Raw genomic sequence first — 24,156 nt, forward strand, 5'->3', positions numbered from 1 at the left:
AGTGCTTTTCCTGCACCTGTTGAGATTACACATTTTTTTCTACTGTAATGTATTATAAGGTAAATTACATTAAGAATTTTCTATAATTGAACTATCTTTGCATTCCCAGAATAATCCCAACTGGGTTAAGATGCGTGCTTTTTTTTTTTTTTTTTTTTGGTGGTGTTTTTAATTATGTCACCATACAAAAATATTACATAATTATTGACTGTATTCCCCATATTGTACATTTCATATCTGTGACTCGTCTATTTTGTAACTACAGATTTGTACCTCTTAGTCTCCCTCACCTATTTCTCTCATCCACCTACCCCTCCTCCCCTCTGGCAACCATCTGTTCTGTTTTCTTACGTATGTTCTTTTGCTTCGTTTTTTAGATTTCACATGTAAGTGAAATCATGTGGTGTTTATCTCTCTCTGACTTATTTCACTAAGCATAACACCCTCAAGGTCCATCCATGTTGTTCCAAATGGCAAGATTTCATTCTTTTTTATGGCTCAGTAATATTCCTCTGTGTGTGTGTGCACACACCACATCTTTATCCGTTCATCTATTGATGGGCACTTAGGTTGCTTTCTATCTTGGCTGTTATAATTAATGCTGTGATGAACACTGGGGTGCAGATATCTTTTCCATTTGCTGTTTTCATTTCTTTGGATGAATACCCAGAAGTGGAATTACTGGCTGGTGTGGTAATTCTATTTTTAATTTTTTTGAGGAATATTCATACTGTTTTCTGCAGTGGCTACACCAGTTTATATTACCACCAACAGTGCACAAAAGTTCCCTTTTTTCTTCACATCCTCACCAACACTTGTTAATTGTTGTCTTTTTGATGATGGCCATTCTGACAGGTGTGAGGTGATATCTCATCGTGGTTTTGATTTGCATTTCATGATTAGTGATGTTGAACATCTTTTCATGTGCTTGTTGGCCATCTGTATGTCTTCCATTTTTTAGTAGGTTGTATGTTTTTTGACTTTGAGTTGTATGAGTTCTTTGTATACTTTGGATGTTAACCCTTATCGAATATATCATTTGCAAATATCTTCTGTCACTCAATAAGCTGCCTGTTCATTTTGATAATAGTTTCCTTCGCTGTCCAGAAGCTTCTTAGTTTGATGTGGTCCCATTTGTTCATTTTTACTTTTGTTTCCCTAGCCTCAGGAGACATATCCAAAATAATATTGCTAAGACATGTCAAAGAGTGTACTGCCTTTGTTTTCTTCTGGGATTTTTATGGTTTTAGGTCTTACATTTAAGTCTTTAACCCACTGTGAGTTTAATCCTATATATGGTGTGAGGAAAGTAGTCCAGTTTGATTCTTTTGCATGTAGCTGTCCAGTTTTCCCAGCACCAGTTATTGAAGAGACTGTCTTTTCCCTATTGTACATTCTTCCTCTTTTGTCATAGATAAGATGCATGCTTTTTCGATATACTGCTCAACAATGACATTTTTGTAGATATGAACTAATTTCAAAATAAGAATATAAGACAAATCTTTGTTGGCAATAAACTCTTCCCAAGCACCTTAACAGGGTTGCCCACTTTGCTACAGGGTGCGAGGGGAACTTCTGGCTGTTAGATGCAGGTATTAGCTTGCTGTGGCAAGAGGAACACTGGAGCTAAACTATAATCTCACTTCACTTTCTGTTAACCTGGGAGAAACAACATTGTTCAGTTGACTTGTGTGGGCCTTATTTTCCTCAGGGAGTTTCTCTGCGACTGGGAGACGTGTGTCTGTTGCTAGTAGCCATGGGGCCTTCCCTTTTTTCACTGTTAACCCAGCATCATCAAACAACATTACTTACTAGGCACTGAGGACAAGACAAAATCTGTTCCTCAGAGAACTTGCAGGGAGGGATGGAAAAAGCAATGAGTTACACAACACAGGTATAAAACAAAAGGATGTATCTGATTTTCTGCAGACCACGCTAGTTGGAGGGTGGGAGCGTTGGCCGGGAATCTTTGGGTGGAGAGAGAAAAAAGCAGACTCAGTTGGGAATGATGCTTGAGCTGAGTCTTCTGAATGATGAACATTTACTGATCTCCATCAACCTCTTTTGTGTTCTTAGTTAACAAAGGGATTCGACTATTTTTTTTTCTCTCATGTCCCCTGTAGCTTTGAAAATTTATCTCTTTGACCCTATGTCACCCTTGTCGGGATCTCAGAGATAATTTTTTGCTTTACTAAACGTTTGTGCTCCTACCTCTGGCCTATGGTCCTTGGAATCTTTAGTTTCATAAGTTAGAGTTATGAATGGCAAAACAGAATCTTCTTGGTTCTGTTTTATTTAGCAATACCAACATGTTTCATGTATAGGATACTGATGATATTGACAAGTAAATCCTCATATAGAATTAACCTGTTAACTTCGGTGTGTTTTGATGGAATGGTTCAATTTATTGTTACCATAAATAGGTTGTTTTTTTTTAATTTCAAGCTTTATGTCATCTCTAAGCACATTTCATTTGTATATCTTATTTCTAGTGCTGGACCCAAAGGAGACAACATTTATGAATGGAGGTCAACTATATTGGGACCCCCAGGATCTGTCTATGAAGGAGGGGTGTTCTTTCTTGACATTACCTTTTCACCAGACTATCCGTTTAAACCCCCTAAGGTCAGTATGAAGTATTCGTCCATTTTTAGCGATATGTATTGTGGCTTACTTATATATATATTTATATATAAACATATCCTTCAGTATGCATACCTAGGAACGCGTGTCTATTCTGTTAGCACAGACAGCCTCCCAGGGCTGATTGTATGGAGATGGAAACAGAACGTGAACAGTTGTTTATTTCCTCACTCCAGCCCTTTATGCGTACTTCATTGCTTTTTCTCATCTTTTCTCGGGTCGCCTTTCTGTGGTGTGTGTTTTAATTTAACATAAGGCAGCATATATGGGTGGAATTAGGGGGCAGAGGGTGGGCTGGTGCCATCCCTAGAGCCAGGAGAACCAGCCCTGGCCTGGGGGTGCGGGAGCCCCACTGCAGCCAGGCCGAGAGCGCCAGCTCTGAGCTTTCAGTTTGGGTGCCTCCACAGCCCTGCTGCCCACGTGAATTACACACGTACTGGAGTGGAAAGGGTGACCCACAAAGACTAAAAAATCATGTCAGGAAAATTCAATAAAGAAGAATTTACAGTAGCCCATTAATAAAAATGATGGATTAATGAAAAGTCATACGTAAATGACGGAAGAAAGTACAAGAGTACAGTGTCACCAGCACATGGGCACGTTTTCACTTATTGAAGACAAGATTGTGTACTTTAAGAATTATTCACATTACTTTCTACGGCCTGTCAGTCAGTCACTCGATGACTTTAAATTCATTCTGATTTCTTTTAATTTTTATTTTATATTGGAGGGTAGTTGATTAACAATGTTGTGTTAGTTTCAGGTGTACAGCAAAGTGATTCAGTTATACATATACATGTATCTATTCTTTTTCAGATTCTTTTCCCGTTTAGGTTATTACAGAGTATTGAGCCAAGTTCCCTGTGCTACACAGTAGGTCCTTGTTGGTTATCTGTACTAAATATAGCAGTCATTCGCCACTTTGGAAAGGAAAAGACCCAGAGGACATTGACTCTGTCTGTGGGCCTCCGAGACAGGATTCTCATCTGACCTGGCTTAACTTCTCAATGCAGAGGGAATTAAAACCTATTTGAGTTGTTGGTTGGAATGAGCAGTTTAAAAAGCAAGACTCAGACTAGACCTTCACTGTGACTTCCCGTGACCCCTCCGCCCTGGCTCCCACCTCTGTTCTTTTATTTTCTTCTTTTCCTTTCTTCCTTCCTTTCCATTGAGGCTTGGATATTGTTTTGGTATCAAAGCAAAAAGTAATAACTATCATTTTACCAACTAGGAAACCTGTTCACAGAGAAACTAAGTAACTTACCCATCATAATCCTCATGCTATCAGAATTGAACCTAGGAAGTCTGGCTCCAGAGCCTGTGTTCCTTACTACGTTACACAGTACATTTTATCCAAGATGACAGAGCTGCTGGCACTGGGACCACGCAGGGCTGCATTTGGTCAGTTTTCAGTGATGAAGCCACAGTATAACTAATCCTTATTTTCTCCTTTTATTGGGTGGGAACCTTATGTCTGTCCCTTCTACTTTGGACCAGCTCATAAATCATCTCATGTACCTGTTGCACTGCCAGTGATGTAAGGACCTTTCTCTGCAGCCCCTTCAGGAACAGAAGTGCAGATGGAGGAGAGGAGGGAGAACTCAGATCAGGCAGTTGTGCTTCTTGTAAGCCTGGTGTGTGGTCTGTTCTATGAAACATACATCTCAGAAAAGGTGTGGGCTTATCCAGCTTCTGCCTGACAGAAATGTGTAGATTAAACAAAGCTAGGGGGGAAAACAGGTAGGTTAGGTAAAATAATTCCATTTCCAAAAAGCCCTCCTTGATGGACACATAGGATTGGCCCAAACTAACGAGATGGAAAGTAAACGGCTCAAAGTGTAGTATTTCACTGGAAATCAGAAAGAAATCATGATACAAGATAGAAAAGAGAGTCTTGCTTTATTTTCATATAAATAAAATGCGTGGGCTTCTGACTGAGTACAATTCTGTGGGAACTGGAGGTTCTTGCAGCCTTGAGGAGGTATTTTTAGGAGCACAATCTCCAGAACTCTGAACCCATCGGACAGTATCGGGGCACCTCATTCACCTCTGAGCTCCTGATTTTCAGGACAAATAGGAATGAGCTGGGAAGGGAAAGAGTTATTCGCATCCTTGAGTTTCTTCACTGGAGTGGGCATCCACTGAGTGAACCCATCTGTCCTCCAGAACACCCTAGTAACGCCAGGCTGTTCCCTTTCACAGAGGCGGGAACTTAAATGGGGCTTAGAGAGGTTTTCTAATAATATACAACCAGAATCTACTGAACTTGGCCTCCAGGGACCATGTACTTTCCACTGAATTAAACATAGTTACCCTGGAGATGTTTACTAGGAAAAATAGGACCTAGGAGGAATGTGAGAGCTGTCCTCTGATGTTTCAGAAACTGTGGTGTGGGTGGGGGTTAGCCTTGCTCCTGGATGGCTGGATGAGACAAAAATAGAAGCAGGAGGGTGTCAGTTACAGGGAAGCAGATTTCGATTCCATGTGAGGAAAATCTGCCCCATCGCTGGACAGTCTGCTTTTGAATAGCTCTACCTCTGAGACCAGGCTTCTTCCCTTTCCTGAGGGTGTTCAAAGAAAAAAGCTGAATTAGAACCTATCAAGAATACTGCCAGAAAAAATTAAATCCTTCCAGTGGATAGATCTGATTAGACAATCTATGAAGACAAAGAAAAATCAAACTTGGGTAATTGAATTATCATTTAAGTGCACATTTATTAGAAACCTGTTGGAAATTTTCAAAGCAAGTTATCACCATCTAATTTATGAGTTTTAGAAATCGGATTTTGTAAACAGAGGTGTTACTCCGAGGCGGAAAGTTTGCGAGTGTCTTGAAAGCTGTTCCCTAAAATAAAGACTAATAATTTGAAAGTCCCACACCCATTCTTTCTAGCCTCCTGTTACTCTAAATATTTCATATTTGGGGTTAAGTCTTGTTTTTATTTCTCTACTGCCTTCAGCTTTTGCTCTTTTTCTACAACCTTAGCCACACACTTTGATTCATGCAACATTTTCCAGTACTCTGAAAAATGAACCAAGGGAGCCATAGGTGTCAGAGAGGAGTGTTGGTGAGAGCAGAGGCTCATAAATAAATCTGATTGGCTATCTAATTATTATCAAATATCTACAATAAAATGAGTCTATAGTGTGATTGAATCCATGAGATCCCTTCTTCCAAACTCTCAAAGTTAGAATCCTTATTGAGAACTTTTAAATACTGTTGTGCTCAAATCTATCACTTAAAGGGCAATGGAGTGATTTGGACTCCTCTTCTTGCCACAGGAACCTTTGGGGAGAAGGGCGTCATCACTTGAACGTCCCACACTCCAGTACCTAACTTTTCACACTTTTAAATAAGCCATTTCAATAGTTTCTTCCAGAATTCACCTACATTCTAATACAGCAAGGAAAACACATTTTACTGAAGTATGTAATGTTTATTACACTTAGTATACTAGTTTTAAATCAGTCAAGTACTAGTTGTACTTTCAAATGCTATATCTCAGTACAATTTTTAGTATGTTGATTTTCTTATCTAATCAATATGTTTATGCTTCTTCTGCTAAACCTACAGCATACCTGTTTGTATGACACTGGGAGTTGTATCTGATGCCAAGTCTTTAGTTGAATACTTACCCACCAGTGATATCATTTCTCTGACAAAATATCTGTTTAGTGAAACTTTATCCAGAATAATATATATATAGCCAAAAAGAAAAGCATAATAAATCACTGATATGTCCCAAAGTCTTTTAGTACTGTATTGCTTTTTCAGTGTAGACATACATTTTAATGTTATAATTCAGATGTCTATTTATTTGTAAAGTAGGAATTGTTTTGTATCTGATTGGGGATTACATTTGCACACTTATAAATAATTACTCCTGTGCTCAAAACGGACACTTTTTAAATAGTCTAATGTGTAGGTATTTTCATGTGTACTTGAAAAATTCAGAAGCAAAATAATGGAATATCTTTTATTCCTTTTTTTTTTTTCTGCTAAAAACCCTTTGAAAAAATTGTGACGCACTGTGTCTGGTGTTTCATGTCTTAGAGATTCTGATGACATACATCCTAAGGATAAGGGGTCTTCTTAGGCAACAGTTCAGATCTGTGTTTTTATGGTAGAAATATTGATACATGGATGTAGCCTAGCATAATGTTGCTCTTTCGGTCTCCCTGTGGATCTGGATGTTTTATAAAAAAAATAAAATAAAATAAGTGGGCCTCCTATGCAGATCTAAGAGTGGGCAGGTAGAAGGAGCAAGCATGCTTGTTGTTTATTTTTAGTATCTCGGGCCACCTACACCCCAGTGAGATACACTGTAGTGATGCTCATATCTGCTACTGGAAAGTGTTGTTTTCTTGGTAATGGCAGGACAGTACCTGCCAGTAGGTATTTTCCAAAAAGGAATGATATAATTTGTGCCTAGGATGTTTAAAAAAATAAACAGGAAAACGACATACATATTTGTGTGAGAAAAAAACCTCTTCACTATTAATAGTGTCTAAAGGCTTTTTAACATAGTTCCTCCTTCCATTACAAATTGCATCAAGTGCATTTTAAAATAAATCTTAACTTAGAGATCATTTCAGAGTGTATTGGATGTTTTATGGTTTGGTATGGTTTGCTTACGAATGAAGAGTCAGTTCATAGGAAAGGTATAGTTTTCAGACAGTGAAATAGATAGTTTAGGGTCATCAGATTTTCAAAATTTTCTTTTTCTTATCCTCATTTTATTTTAACCTTACATTGATGGGTGGAGGCTAATTGTGAGTAAAGTAGCTAACTAGTTATACAAGAAGCAACAGCACCCAGCATTTGAAAGCCAGAGAGAGCGATCTGAAACTAAGTCCATCAGGGATTTCCATAATTATATTCTAACTAGGTTATTATTACTTACTTGCTTTTATTGTTGTTGCTGCTTCTGCTGCTGCTCAAAGAGGAAAGCTGACAGAGTCTCCCAGTATTTTCAGAGAGAGCAGTGGTCTACGTGTGTAAACCCAATTGCCCGCTTATTCGCTCTGGCCACGGAGAGAGAGCACACAGTTGTCATGGAGTGACATGAATTCACTTGGTTTTAACCTGAGTTCATACATTCACATAAAGCCTGACCATGGATCAGGTGCTTTCACACAGACTGGATTGCCTATTTGACACGTCCAGTTGAACACCCAGAAATCAGGTCCCAAACCAAACTGTTGATGACACAACCCACCAGACTTCTGCCAATCCCAGTCCTCCAGGGCTCCCCACCCATTTTTCTAGTTGTTAAAGCAAAACATCTTGCAGTCATCTTTGACCCTTCTTGCACAGTCAAGCCAGATCCAGGCTCACTGGCTCAAAATAAATATTCAGAATAAACCCAGACTCTAACCATTTGGTAACTCTTTCTAGTAACACTTTGGCCCCAGCTTCCATGAGCTGCTTCCCTGCCGTGGGTTATTGTGGAGTCTCCTCTCTGACCTCCCTGCTTCCGCCTCATCCCTCCTGCAACGTACACCCATGCATCAAATGATCCTTTTATGATGTAAGTCAGAGTATGTCCATCCTTTGCCTAAAACCTTTTCATGATTCTCAGCTCACTAAGCAACAGCACGCAAGACCTTACAGAATCACACTGAACTCGCCAGCTATCACTCTTGACTCAAAGAGTCTAAGCAGGCTCCTTCCACGGAGCCTTGACATTTGGTCTTCCTTCTGCCTTCATTGTCTTCCCCCAGGAATTCACAGGGCCCACTCCCTTCCTCCCTGCAGGTATCTGCTCAAATGTCACTTTTCCAGGGAAGGTCTCGTGTAACAACCCCGACCACCTTATGCTCCCGAGCTCCCCCCACCCCACCGCCAAACCTGGCTTTTCTCCAGAGCACTTCTCCCTCCTGGAGTCCTCTGTTTCTCTGTTTATGAGTTGATGATCCTTCCTTTTCTCTAGTTAGCCTGTAAGCTGCACGAGCACAGGGACTTGTCTATGTTTATGTCACTTCTGTGTTCCCAGCACCTACAACAGTGCCTGGCGATTCAGTAGACATACAGTGAAAACATGTTGAATTAATTTAATCCTTACAACTTTGCCATGGGGACAGCATTTACCCCCCCCCCGCCCTCTCCCCGCCCCCCCCCCCACACACACACTCTCTCTCTTCATAGATCAGAAAACTGAGGCTCTTGGAGGTTATGTGGCACACAATTTGTATAGGAAGTAAGTAGCAGAAGTGGAATTCAAACCCAGTGCTAAACCGAACCTTCCCCAATTATAGAGAAAATTTAAATTGCTTAAATCCCTGGTAGAAGGAACACTTATTCTTAGATTGTACACTCTGGTATAAATTCATTATGTTAGATCATTCTCAAAATGAGGTTTTTGGGGAGGGAGATGAAGGAGGTGATACAAGGAGGAAAGAATGCTAGGAAGAGATTTTGAGTGCCTGTCTTTCAGTTTTGCCAAAGGCACCTGGGGTTCTTCACCAATGAATTCCTAGTCAGCAGACACTGAAGTATTAATTCTGTGTTGAACAATAGATAGTGATTTCTGGATTTTGCTAGCTCTAAGCTAAAGGAGAAGTCACTTCCTGGGTGTAGAAGGAACATATCTCAACATAATAAAGGCCGTATATGACGAACCCACAGCTAACATTGTACTCAGTGGAGAGAAATTGAAAGCGTTTCCTCTAAGCTCATGAACAAGACAAGGATGCCCACTCACCACTCCTATTTAGTATAATACGAGAAGTCCTAGCCAGAGCAGTTAGGCAACACAAAGAAAGAAAGGCGCCTAGATCAGACCAGAAGAAGTAAAATTGTTATTATTTGCTGATGATATGGTCCTATATAGAGAAAATTCCCAAGAATTAGTCAAATAACTGTTGGAATTAATCCATGATTTCATTAAAGTGGCAGGATGCAAAATCAACATACAGAAATCAATTGCATCCCTTTACAGTAATGATGAAGCATCTGAAAAAGAAAGAAAATCATCCCATTCACTATAGCATCAAAAATCATGAAATACTTAGGAATGAACTTATCAAAGGAAGTGAAAAATCAGTACAATGAAAACTAAAGAACTTTGCTGAAAGAAATTGAAGAAGACACAGATAAATGGAAAGACATCTCATGTGTGTGGATCAGAAGAATTAATATTGATAAAATGACCATACTACCCAAAGCCATTTACAGATTCAGTGTAATCCTTATCAAAACATCAAGGCAGAATAGCCACAGCAATCTTGAGTAGGAAAGATGGAGCTGATGGAATCAGGCTCCCTGACTTCAAGCTATACTGCAAGGCTACAGTGATCAAGACAGTATGGTACTGGCACAAAAATAGAAATATAGATCAGTGGAACAGAATAGAGAGCCCAGAGATAAACCTACGCACTTATGGGCACCTTATCTTTGACAAAGGAGGCAAGAATATACAATGGAAAAAAGACAGCCTCTTCAATAAGTGGTGCTGGGAAAATTGGACAGCCACATGTAAAAGAATGAAATTAGAACAATTCCTAACATCATACACAAAAATAAACTCAAAATGGATTAAAAACCTACATGTAAGGCCAGACACTATAAAACTCCTCGAGGAAAACATAGGCAGAACACTCTGTGCCATACATCAAAGCAAGATTCTTTTTGACTCACCTCCTGGAATATTGGAAATAAAATCAAAAATAAACAAATGGGACCTAATGAAACAAAAGCTTTTGCACAGCAAAAGAAAACATAAACAAGATAAAAAGACAACCCTCAGAAAGGGAGAAAATATTTGCTAATGAAGCAACTGACAAAGGATTAATCTCCAAAATATACAAGCAGCTTAATACCAAAAAAGCAAATCACTCAATCCATAAATGGGCAGAGGACCTAAATAGACATTTCTCCAAAGAAGATATGCAAATGGCTAACAAACACATGGAAAGATACTCAACATCACTAATCACTCAAGAAATGCAAGTCAAAGCTACAATGAGGTAACACCTCACACCTGTCAGAATGGCCATCATCAAAGAATCTAGAAACAATAAAGGCTGGAGAGGGTGCAGAGAAAAGGGAACCCTCCTGCACTGTTGGTTGGAATGTAAGCTGGTACAGCCACTATGGAAAACAGTATGGAGGTTCCTTAAAAAACTAAAAATAGAACTACCATAGGACCTAGCAATCCCTCTCCTGGGCATATATCCTGAGAAAACCATAATCCGAAAAGAAACATGTACCACAATGTTCATTGCAACACTATTTACAATAGTCAGGACATGGAAGCAACCTAAATGCCCATCAACAGATGAATGGATAAAGAAGATGTGGCACATGTATACAATGGACTATTACTCAGCCATAGAAAGGAATGAAATTGAGTTATACATACAGAGCAAAGTAAGCCAGAAAGAGAAAAACAAGTACCATATGCTAATTCATATATATGGAATCCAAAAAAATGGTACTGATGAACCTAGTGACAGGGCAAGAATAAAGATGCAGATGCAGAGAACAAACTTGAGAGCACTGCGTGGGGTGGGGGGGTGCAAAGGGGAAGCTGGGACGAAGTGAGAGAGTAGCACATATATACACCACCAAATGTAAAATAGATACCTCGTGGGAAGCTGCTGCATGACACAGGGAATCAACTCGATGATGGGTGATGACTTAGAGGGCTGGGATAGGGAAGGTGGGAAGGAGTCGCGGGAGGGAGGGGATATGGGAATATATTTATAAATACAGGTGATTCACTTTGTTGTACAGCAAAAACTGACACAACAGTGTAAAGCAATTATATTCCAGTAAAGAGCTTAAAAAAACTGTCAAGGCATTCTTCACAGAAATAGAAGAAACAATCCTAAAATTTGGGCAGAAGCACAAAAGATCGTGAATAGCTAAAGAAATCCTAAGGAAAAAGAACAAAACTGAATTTAATACTATACTACAAAGCCATGGTAGTAAAACAGGCACTGGTACAAAAATGGGCAGATTTACCAGTGGAACAGAATAGATATCCCAGAACTAAACTCTGACATACATGATCAACCAATATTTCAACCAGGCATCCAGGAATACTCGATGGGGAAGGGCAGCCTCTTCAAAAGTGGTGCTGGGAAAACTAGAGAAACATACACAGAACACTGAAATTAGACCCCTATCTCACACCATTCAGAAAAGTCAACTCAAAATGGATCAAAGACTTAAATGTAAGACCTGATACCGTCAAACTTGTGGAAGAAAACGTAGGGAAGAAGCTCATTCTTATTGGTCTTGGCAATAATTGGGGGGTGGAGGGGTGGGCACGACACCAAAAGCACAAATAACAATAAAAAAAATCAATAACTGGGGCCACATCAAAGGCTAAAGCGTCAGCACAGCAAAGCAAACAGGTAACAAAATGAAAAGTCAAACTACCAAACGAAAGAATATTTTTGCAAAGCATATATTGGTAAGAGGTTAATATCCAAAATATATTAAAAACTCAGTCACCTCAATAACAAAAAAACAAACTGGTTGAAAAATGGGCAGAAGAACTACACAGACATTTCTCAAAAGAAGACACACAGATGGCCAACAGGCACATGAAAAAATGCTCAGCATCACCCAACATCAGAGCGATGCACATCAGAACCACAGTTTGCTATCACCTCACACCTGTCAGAATGGCTGTTAAGAAAAAGACAAGAGACAACAGGCGCTGGTGAGAATGTGGTGAAAAGGGAGCCCTTATACACCATTGGTGGGAATGCATATAAGTCCAACCACTATGGAGATTCTTCAAAAAATTAAAAATAAATTTATTTACCATACAGTTCAGCAATTCCACTTCTAGGTATATACCCAAAGGAAATGAAAACAGGATTTTGATGAGATATGTACACCCCCATGTTTATCACAGCATTATTTATAGTAGCCAAGGTACAGAAAGAACCCAAATGCCCATCAATGGATGAATGGTTAAAAAAAGATGTGATTCATATACACAATAAAATATTATTCAGCTGTGAGAAAGGAAAATATCCTCCCATTTGTGACAACATGGACGGACCTTGAGCACCTTATGCTAAGTGAGAGAAGTCCAACAGAAAAAGACAAGTATTGTATGATAGCGCTTATATGTGGAATCTGAAAAAAAATTAAACATGTAAAAAACAGTAAAATGGTGGTTACCAGAGAGGATGGGTCCAGTATGGGGGAGTAAGAATAATAGTGTTTCAAGGTACAAACTTGTAATGAGTAGAAAATAAGCCATAGAGATGTAATGCACAGTATAATGAATATAGGCATAAATATTGTACTATAATTATACGACTGAAAAATATTGCTACATTGGCAATCATGTTACAGTATACAGGTTTATCAAAGTAACACATTATACACCTTAAAGTTACACAATGTTTCAGTCAAATTTATTCAGATAGGTAGAGAGATGGAGAGACAGAAAGAGAGAGAGAGATGGATGGATGGATAGATACATGGATGGATGGATGGATGGATGGATAGGTAGGTAGATGATAGGTAGATAGATAGATAGATAGATAGATAGATAGATAGATAGATAGATAGATAGATAGATAGATAGATATAGATGATAGATGATATATGGATGGGTGGATGGATGGATGAGTGGATGAATGGGTAGATGGATGGATAGATAGATGCGTGAACTGACTAACTACCTATCTACTTGGAGACCCAGAGCCTGGCCTGGCTGGTCTTCAGTGCTATCCAGTTGAGCTGGCAGGAAGCTCGACTGTGCTCTGGCTCTGGGGCTTCTACAAGTGGAGGAACTCCTCCAGCTCCATCTTCAACCTGCCAGGGGCCGACTTCCTCTTCCTCTGCTGCCAAATTTTCCATTCCCTGGAGGGTCTCCTTTACTCCTTCCCTTCTCCCTCATTTTCTATCCTCATCCTTTCCACCATGGTGTCGCCACAGGCCTGAGCATCCTCAGGACCATTAGTGCTGAGCACCGCCTGTCAGTCTTGTGGCCCGTCTGGTACCACTGCCACTGCCCGAGACACATTTCGGCCGTCATGTGTGCCCTGCTCTGGGCCCCGTCCCTGCTGCTGAATGTTCTGGAGGGAACTGCTGGGGCTTCCTGTTTAGGGGTTCTCACCAGGTTTGGTGTCCATTGTTTGATTTCATTACTGCCACGTGGCTGATTGTTGTACCGGTGGTTCTTACTGGGTGCAGCCTGGCCCTGCTGGTTGGGGTCCTCTGTAGCCCCCACAGATGCGGTAACCGGTCTGCACGTGGCCATTCCCCTCAAAGGGCTGATCTTCCTTCTCTGCGGCCTGCCCTTTGGCTGTGCTGGATTCTGAGTGATTCTCAGGTTACCTTAGAAGGACCGGATGATCCTGTCTCTTAGCAGCAGCACCAGTCCCATCATTGACTTTTTCGTTGGCTCCTTTAGGCACTCGAGGCATCAGAGACCCTCGGGTTGGTTGTCCAGGAGGCTTTGGAGGATGTAACTGAGGTGAGGAGCAGTGGGGGAAGCCTTCCTCAGGGAGCCGTGGAGATTTCAGGAAGCAGGTTCGTGCAGTGATTCTGTGTCAAGCAGAGTTCAGTCAGAGCAGTAGTACAGCAGGCCCTCCACATCCACGGAAATACTCCGGAACCTGAAGTCAGTTGAATCCGCAGATGCAGAACCCAGGGACACAGAAGGCCAGCTGGGAGGGGCTTGAGCATCCACGGATGGTCACGGCCCCAGGGGGTTCCTGGAACCAATGCCCCATGGCTACCGAGGGAAGACTGTACTTATAGGAGGTTTAACCAGATTTAACCAATCTAACCAGAACCTATCTCCTAAGGAGATATACATGTATATATATGGCCCTACACAACGGTAAGTTCTGGTTAAATTGCCTCTGGGAGACTGTTGTCTGTGTTGTCTGATGCCAGCTGAAGTCTGCAGGGCAAGCTTGACCCTGGGAACATGAGCTGAAACCCATGAGAACTGTCAGGAACTCATGTTAGTCACTCTCAGCGCCTGCAGCTGTGATGATGCGGGAGTTCTGCAGGAGAAGGTGGCTCCCTGCCCCATCAAGGTAAATAAACACACCCCGCTCCAGGAGTCAGAGGAGCTGAAGGAGAATCCAGGTGGCGTGGAGCCCTGCACCGGTGAGATGAGCCCACAGAGAAGCAGCAACACCAATGAGCAGCCAGGTGCCCTAGCTCCAGCCTTCCACACATGGAAACCATATCTCTGCTTCCTTCTTTCCAACCACCAGCTCTTGTTCACAGTGTCTCTCACAGTGCCCACCTAACCAGACACATGCATGGAAGGGAATTCTGGGCAACGTAGTTCAGCCCAACCAAGATGGCACTTTTCAATCGCATCACCGTCTACCATTGTCAACTCAGCACCCGTGAACACCTCCTGAAACCCCAGTTAAGTCCAAACAAGATAGTAAAGCAAAGGCAAGCTTCTCCCCAACTGACACCTGTACTGTGTACACCTGAAACATAGCACTCTTTTTCCCAAAATGGATATATCTTTTCATGTGCTGTTGACCATTTATATATCTTTTTTGAAATGTCTGTTCAAGCTCACTATCCATTTTTATTAAGTTGTTCATTTGTCTCTTTACATTGATTTGTTGGACTTCCTTATGTATTCTAAATAAAAATCTTTTGTCAGATTTATGCAGTACAGATATTTTTTCCCAGTCTGGGACTTGCCTTTTCAGTTGTGAAATATCTTTTGGTGGGCAGAGGTTTTCGTTTTTTGTGAACTCAATCAAATGTTTTCTTTCATGGTTAGTACTTTATGCATTCTAAGAAACCTTTGCCTACTCCCAAGGAAGCCAAGGCATTCTCCAATTTTTTTCTTTTCTTTTTTTTTATTTCAAAGGCCTTTTATTCTAACATTACAGCTTTTTGCCATTATATTGTTAAAATGTCCTTTCTTTTATGAAATTACTATCCTTATAGGTTGTAGATAGTAGATCCCCCCCCACTCATCTGTTTATTTTCCAGTTTTTTTTACAGTATCATAATTTTTGCTTTTACATTTAAATGTATGAGCCATTTCAAATAAATTTGTGTGCAAAATGTGAAGTCCAGGTTCCTTTTTTTCCCATACAGTTATTTAATTGTTCCAGCACTACTTGTTGAAGACATTCTTCCCCCTGCCTGATCCCCACTGAATTATTTAGCCCCTCTGTCAAAAACTAGCCTTATAAATATTGGGACTGTTTCTGTCGAGCCCTTTATAAAGCAAGCTGGCTGATCGCTAATCTTTTCTTAAACCAATACCCACTATTCTGATGACTGTAGCTTTACACTAAGTCTTCAAATCAGGTAATAATATGTGTCCTCTAACTTTGTTTTTATTTTTCAGGATTATTTGAGCTACCCAAATCTTTTTCATTTACCTAGAAACTTTGGAATAAAATTCTCAATTGCCGCAAAAAAATCCTGATGGGATTTTATTGAATCTATTAATGAATCTGGGAATAACTAACATCTTCGAATAGTCTTTGAATGAAAAAAAGAACTCACTTCACATTTCATGGGTCAGTTTCATACTTAGCTCTGAAACAGCCTTATAGCCTCAGCATCATGACTGGGCTGTACCATTGCTTACATCTCATGTGTCAATAATTTGTCCTTTTAGTTCATTCTCCTTTTTCATAAACCTTTTTGAAATGCCATGCTATATTTTAACGTTGTGAGAAATTTCAGAATAAATGCGGTGAATAAAAAGAGCAAAACAGTGGTCATCATCTTCCTGCTTTGAAAACAATATACATTGCATCCGTCTGTGTGCACCACCCCAGCTACCACCAGTATGAGAATTACTGAAAGGAGCATTGGATTTTGTTTGTTTTGAGACAAGGAATACCAGCTTTATTTGTTCTAAACCAAATCAAATATTCCTATAGGCTAATAGGAAATCAGCCACTAAGCTGACAGGAAGTTCAATTTAATCATGGTTTGGGAGGATTCCTTTCTCCCTAGCTTTCTATAACCTGATGCAGTTACAAATTTTGGAGACGGACTTTTAGTTTTTCACCGTCTCCTCTGAAATGCTTATTGCCCAAGCCAACTTAATCTCGTCAGGTTGGATCAACTCAGCCACCGACACCTTTGCCCAACCCTGATGGGGCTGGTGTGCGATCGACCACTGGTATTCACCACCATCTCCCATCAGAGCCTGGCCACAGAGGCGGGGGCTTCAAACAAAGGCTTTGCTGTGTCCCTCCACGCTCTGAAGTTCCTTCTCTGTGGAGTGTGACCTCCCTCCAGATGGGAGTCAGTGCTTGTGGATATTACTGTCACCATATCTGGGAGAAGTGGGCAAGGCTACATTTCTTCACAAAGGTTGTTCTTCTACAGGGAGGTTAAATGAACAAAGGAAACTGGCACGAGACATTCAGATGTTTGGAAAGCAATGTGTTCTCTTGCTGTCACGGTCAGGGGAGTGGTGGCAGCTCATTTATCAGAGAGAGGTGATTTTTCCAAAGAAAAATTCACAAATCTGGACAAGTGACACTCTCTCCTCACAGGGGTTTTCTGAAAAGAAAAGGGTGGGGTAACTTCAAGATGATGTCTTCTGGATCCGAAACATGGAAGGGTAGGGCCCCACTAGTCCCAAAAAACAGCACTGGAAACTCTGAGAGAAGCACCATGACTCATGGAAAGTTCAAGGACAGAAGGATGATGTTGAAGCAGTAGTGTGGTGAAAAGGGACGCCTTCTGAGTGACTATTCCAGAAACAGCTTCAAATGTGACATTTTTCCAACCTTGTAGGAAAGAGCCCCTGATGAGACCAGATCAAGACACGGAACAGACACCCTGGGTTGATTAAATGTCTGTCATCTTTTAAACAAATCATATCTCATCCACTTGAGAAATGGGATGGGGAAATTGTATCCTATGTGTAAGAAAAAAATGGTAATATTCAATACTTTATGTAAATGTGTTATTTGTTTGGATCCTTATAGATAATGTTATTTTGTTCGAGCTTGGATTTTAGGACTTCCAGCCAGATATCACCATGTTGTAGCAAATAATCAAGTTTCCTTGATTTTTTTTCATTAGAGTTGAAACCGAATCTCTTGATGAGATAACAGCCACTTGGAGATTTGCTCAAGCTGGTCCAAGGAAAATTAGGGAGAAAGGAATGTTCTCAGTTCTTAGTTGGCAAGATCAGAGTCAGTATGTAGTCATGGCTTGTCACTGAGTTGGGGGAAAGATACGCTCAGCTGGCCCTTGAAAGTGTTATGCAGGTCTCGCCTTGTAGAGCATGAGAAACAAAGTCAGAAGTTAAAGCCTATGAGTGAAATAGATTGAGAATCAGAGAGTGACACTGATTTATTTATAAGGATGTAGCTGTTCTAAGCAATCAGATACATTCTTCTGATGGTATCTGTATGTTAGGAGAAACTTGCCAAAAATTCTTAGATGTTGGTTGCTTTTTTAAAATGTCTACTTTAAGCCTAATTTATAAAGACTACTTTCCAGGCCCTCCATATAGAGAGATGAGTAAGAGACACCCCAGGAAGCATGGAGACGGGGAAGGAGAACAGTTAGGGGCTTTGTTTCCAGTTCTGTTGACTTTACAAGGTCATGGAGCATGGGGTGCTGGACACCATACTGTACTTTATACTAACATTACACTGTACTTTTGCATTCATTATCCCGCTTCGTCCTCTCGCTTTGAGAGGCAGGTTTCATTATCACAGGAAGCTAAAACTTAGATTAAATAATGTGATTAGGATCACATAGCACATAAGTGCCAGGGCCGGGATTCGAACTCCTGGCTTCCTGGTTTCCAGTCCAACAACGCCCACTTTTCACACCTGAAGTAGCTGAGCTGTGATCTTGCTAAACACACAGTAATTCAGTTTATTGACAACAGCCATACTTTCCATCACTCCATGGCATTCTTTTATGTAGTTAATGGAAAACGTCCTTTCTCCTGTCTTTTTGTGGAGAATTAGGTTAAAAAAGGGATTTTGTTTTGACATTTGCCAAGTTATAAACCTGTATGTGTATGTTTCCCATCTACTTGGCCACAAACTTTTTTTTTTTGGCTACCTTGGGTCTTTGTTGCTGTGTGCGGGCTTTCTCTAGTTGTGGTGGGCGGGGGCTACTCTTCATTGAGGTGCATGGGCTTCTCCTTGCAGTGGCTTCCCTTGTTGCGGGCACATGGTCTTCAGTAGTTGTGGCACACAGGCTCAGTAGTTGTGGCTCACAGGCTCTAGAGCACAGGCTCAGTAGTTGTCGTGCATGGGCTTAGTTGCTCCCCGGCCTGTGGGATCTTCCCAGACCAGGGATTAAACCCATGTCCCCTGCATTGGCAGGCGGATTCTTAACCACTGTGCCACCAGGGAAGTCCTGCACTAACTTATTTTAAACTCTGACCCTATAGATTATATAAAACAAGAGTTTCTACAACAAGATAATAGTAAAGAAATATGATTTATTTCAGATTATTTCCGGTTATTTTCTTCATTTCCACTGTTTTTCTTATCTTCCTCATCTCTGCTTTAAAACATCACCTCTTCTTTAGTGGTTTGCTTTTAACCAGACTATTTCATGTTTTAAAAACAGTTTTAAATAGGTGATATGCATGTACACAGTAAAAAGTTCATACAGCACAAAAAGTGTGCAGTAAAATTGTCTTCCTCCCTGTTGCCTGGCATTCATTGCTCTCACAAAGACATCTTTTTTTTCTTCACTTGCTTTTTTTTCATTTATCATCTTCAAGATTCTCCCCTATTCATTTATGTAGGTCAGCTTCATTATAATTATACATTATTTCATTGAAGGAATGTTCATAGTCTACTTAATAGGTTCCCTGCAGTGGACACATAGGTCACTTCCACTATTTTGCCACCACAAATAATGCTTCACAGACTATCTTTGTACTTACTATGTTTCTTATGTAATTATAGCTATAGGACAAAGTCCTCGAACAGATTGCTAGAACAAAGGATATATGTATGTTCAATTTTAATAGATATTGTCTGGCTTGCTCTCCAAAGAAGTTGCACCAAGTTCTACTCCCAATTTAGGCACAACTGCCTTTTCTCTACATCCTTACCCAGGCGATGTGACACCATCGAATATTTGACCTTGACCAATCTAATAGATAGGGAAGAATATTTAATTATATTTGCATTTCTCTTATTATGAACAAGAGTAATAACTTTCCATGTATCTGAAGGTTGGCCTTTTTCTTATTAAAAAGAAACCTTATAGAAACCTATGCTCTTGATACTTTCCAACCATGTATCTTTTTATCGTTATTTTATTTTTAATTGAAGTATAGTTAATTTACAGTATTTCCAGTAGATGGCAAATTGATTCAGATGTGTGTGTGTGTGTGTGTGTGTGTGTGTGATCTTTTTCAAGTTATTTTTCATTATAGGTTATTATAAGATATTGAGTAGAGTTCCCTGTGCTATACAGTAGGTTCTTATTGGTTGTCTATTTTATATATAGTAATGTGTATCTGTTAATCCCAAACTCCTAGTTTATCTCTCCCCTTCCTCTTTCTCCTTTGGTAACCATAAGCTTGTTTTCTATGTCCGTAAGTCTGTTTCTGTTTTGTAAATAAATTCATTTGTATCATATTTTAGATTCCACATATAAGCGATATCATATGGTATTTGTCTTTCTCTCTGACTTACTTCCTTTAGCACGATCATCTCCAGGTCCAACCAAGTATCTATTGATGACACTAAACTTTCTAGAACGTAGTGTTTTCATCTGTAGGAAGAGAAAATTTAACAGTCTCTAAGATTCCTTTTGTTTTGATCTGTTAGTGATTTGTCACTGCCCTGTGGCCTCCGCTGCACTTGGGGGAAGCCCGCACTTCTCATGCTGGCTCTCTCCTCCGGCCTCAGCTCCCGGAGCCCTTCCCGGCCTCCTTGGTGTCCTTCAGGACTCTGGGATTTGCTGATCCCTTGGCCTGGGTCTTGATCTGTCCGCTCTTTGTGTGGGCCACGACTCCATCCATCATTCTTCAGTTCTCATCTTTAGTGTCACCTCTTCAGAGATGTGTTATTTGACCAGCTTATATAAATAGTTCCACACTGGTTATTTTCTTTCACATCAACCTGATCATTCCTGCCCTGAAACTTTTCATTGTCTAACGTACTTATTTGTTGGTTGGCTTTGTTTTCTGCCTGTTCACACTAGACTCTAAGCTCCATGAGAACAGAGACCTTCTTTGTCTTCAGTACCTGGCCGGTAGTAGTTTTGATGAACATTTATTTTGCTTGTCCTATCTTCAGCACTTCCAAAATCTGTGCTCTGTTGGTGTGTAATATTGAAATCTTCAGTAAGGACATTGTGTGTATTCTCATTCTGTCCCACAGAATTAGATACAGGGTCTTCCTTTTCTATGACAATGTCATAAGGACATCTAGTAGACCCAGGAGAAAGTAATGCATCTTATGTTAAAACAGTGGGTAATGTAATATATCTTAAAATGCTTAAAATTAAGTGCTACATTGTTATGAAACTTATTGGCAAGAAATTAATCCATGTTAAAGAAAAAAACTTGAGTTTTTATTTCTGTCTTGTTTGGAGTACAGTATTATATTCTTGATTTTATAAAGCATCTAGACTATATTTTATGCAAACTGTTGACACAAATTATAAGCAAATAATTTGCATCTTTAAACATAGGTTTCAATAATACTCAATCCATGGGCCAAATTTTGCAAAGCAAGAAAATACTATAATCCAAGAAGCAAGTCCCTTTTCCTGTAGATATCTATCTTTGGTAACACAGTATAAATATAGTCACTTTCCTGTGCCGTTTTCACAAGCTCAGGATTTGAAGTCACACCATGAAAGCCAAATCGATGCAAGTGCTTGTTTTCAAAGCCAGACTCGGGCAAAGAAAGTAAGTAAACTTTGTCTTTGCTGCCACCTTGTCATGTTGCACAGCTGTCACTTCTTAAGCTTTATTTAAACAAAATTCCTGGGGGGAAATTCAGGTGCAGTGAAATGGGTAAATAAATTGTGATGTGTTCATACAGTGGAATATTGTGTAATAATGAAATAAAAAGACACAAAAGAATAGGTACCGTATGATTCCATTTTTATAAGTTCAAAAACAGGAAAAACTCATGTTATACAGGTAGGAGTCAGAATAACGGTTACATTTGCGGGGGTGGTTATAACTGGTGATGAACAGAAGGGAGATTTCTGGGGTGCTGGCGATAGTCTGTATCTTGCTCTAGGTGGTGGTGACTTGTCTGTGTTCACTTTGTACAAATTCATCACGCCGTGCACTGATGACCTGTGTACTTTTCTTTATACACGTTTTTAAAAATAATTTCCATTCAGAAAGCCCTATATCATTACAGTTAAGCCACGTCTCCTCCATCTTGTGAAAATTATTGCTTTGACCCTAACTATAGGTCTTTTTTTTTTTTTGCCCATTATATTTGCGTTATTTAACTATAGTTAGACATGTTTAGACCTTTTGATTCTCCACTTCCGGCCCGAGTGTTCATTTGTCTATCCAACTTTATGTTAGCCACAGCTTTGATAAGCATGGTTTTTATGTCTTCATTTAAGTCATCAGTAAAATGTTGAAAAAGACAGGACTAATTACAAATTGCCCTATTAGAGAGCTTTTTCTGTGCCCACTTGATTTATTTGGTCAGTTAGCAAGATCTGCTAAAGTTTGCCTGTCGAGCCAGTTCTACATCAGCCAGGCTGGATTATCATTCAGATGGGAATCCTCTCTCTCTTATACACAAGGATGCACGAAAAGTGACGTTTGCAGCAGCCCGATTTCCTCTGGGTCCTACTGACTACAGTCGTGTTGGTCGTAAATAATACCACCCCACACACATAATCGTCAGATTTATGACTGTCAGGCTGCTGGGTTTGTTTTGGCTCTAGGCCAGTGCCGTTGACAGTAATAAAGGAAGAAGGCTACTAAGACTTCTGATTGTGTGTGTGTGGAGTTCAGTGTGCAGCACTATGTCTACTTTATTCCTCTGATCTCTAGTTTTCATCACCATATTGAAAGGGAAATGGCTGGGGACTTCCCTGTTGGCTCAGTGGTTAAGAGTCTGCCTGCCAGTGTGGGGGGCATGGGTTCAATCCCTGGTCCAGGAAGATCCCACATGCCCCAGAGCAACTAAGCCCGTGTGCCACAACTACTGAGCCCAAGTGCCACAACTACTGAAGCCCAGGCACCTAGAGCCTGTGCTCTACAGCAAGAGAAGCCACCACAATGAGAAGCCCACGAACCACAACAGAGTAGCCCCCGCTCACTGCAACTAGAGAAAGCCCGCAGGCAGCAACGAAGACCCAACACAGCCAATAAATAAATAAATAAATAAATAAATAAATAAATAAATAAATAAATTTAAAACATAAAAAAAGGAATTGGCTTGACCCATGGCACAATTTGGTTGTGGTATATCCACGTTTAATCCCATTGATCAACCACATCATTTTCTAAGTCCTAACAAACCATCTGGTTAATAATCCTTTCTACGGGTTTGTTTAAAATGATGTCATTCTCCTGTTAACAAATGAAATCAAATTTAATGTAATTGAATAGAGTTCAAAAACCAGGCCTTCTCTCTGCCATCTGTTAACATTTCACTATTATCTGTTCCAAGGAGTTAATTCTCTTCCTCAATTTGCCACATTTTTCCTTAGAAAAACCTTATTTCTTTAGCCTTTTTTCATTTGCTGGATATATCTAAACCCATGAAGTGTTTTTTTTTTTTTTTTATTGGAGTATAGTTGATTTACAATGTTGTGTTAGTTTCAGGTATACAACAAAGTGATTCAGTTATACATACATTTTTTTCAGATTCTTTTCCATTATAGGTTATTACAAGACATTGAGTAGAATTACCTGTGCTATACAGTAAATCCTTGTTGTTTATTTTATGTATAATAGTGTGTATCTGTTAATCCCATAGTCCTCATTATTCCTTCCTCAAACCCTTTCCCCTTTGGTAAACATAAGTTTGTTTTTCTGTGTCTGTGATGAGCCTGTTTCTGTTTTGTAAATGTTTCATTTGTAACATTTCTTTTAGATTCCACAAATAAACGGTATCATGTGATATTTGTCTTTCTCCATCTAGCTTACTTCACTTAGTATGATAATCTCTAGGTCCATTCATGTTGCTACAAATGGCATTTTTTTTTTAAGGCTGAATAATATTCCATTATATATATGTGCCACATCTTTATGTATTCATCTGTTGATGGACATTTAGGTTGCTTCTGTGTCTTGGCTGTTGTGAATAGTGCTGCAATGAACATTGGGGGGCATGTATCTTTTCGAATTAGAGTTTTTATCTTTCCCAGATATACACCCAGGAGTGGGATTGCTGGATCATATGGTAACTCTATTTTTAGTTTTCTGAGGAACCTGCAAACTGTTTTCCATAGTGGCTGCATCAATTTACATTCCCACCAACAGTGTAGGAGGGTTACCTTTTCTCCACACCCTCTCCAGCATTTGTTATTTGTAGACTTTTAAGCAATGGCCATTCTGACTGGTGTGAAATGATACCTCATTGCAGTTTTGATTTGCGTTT

At 39.9% G+C, this 24,156-nt stretch overlaps 1 protein-coding gene across 2 annotated transcripts in view; it reads left to right on the forward strand.

Moving 5' to 3' along the window:
- Nucleotides 1-24,156, forward strand: part of LOC130856019 (ubiquitin-conjugating enzyme E2 E2) — a 429,172-nt gene that overhangs the window by 266,317 nt on the left and 138,699 nt on the right. For both annotated transcript variants that reach the window (XM_057740184.1, XM_057740183.1), the window contains exon 4: nucleotides 2,493-2,625. In XM_057740184.1, the coding sequence (XP_057596167.1) occupies nucleotides 2,493-2,625 (133 nt within the window). The remainder of the gene's footprint in view (nucleotides 1-2,492; nucleotides 2,626-24,156) is intronic.

Source organism: Hippopotamus amphibius, chromosome 6, assembly GCF_030028045.1.
Source record: "Hippopotamus amphibius kiboko isolate mHipAmp2 chromosome 6, mHipAmp2.hap2, whole genome shotgun sequence".
Classification (NCBI taxonomy): domain Eukaryota; kingdom Metazoa; phylum Chordata; class Mammalia; order Artiodactyla; family Hippopotamidae; genus Hippopotamus; species Hippopotamus amphibius.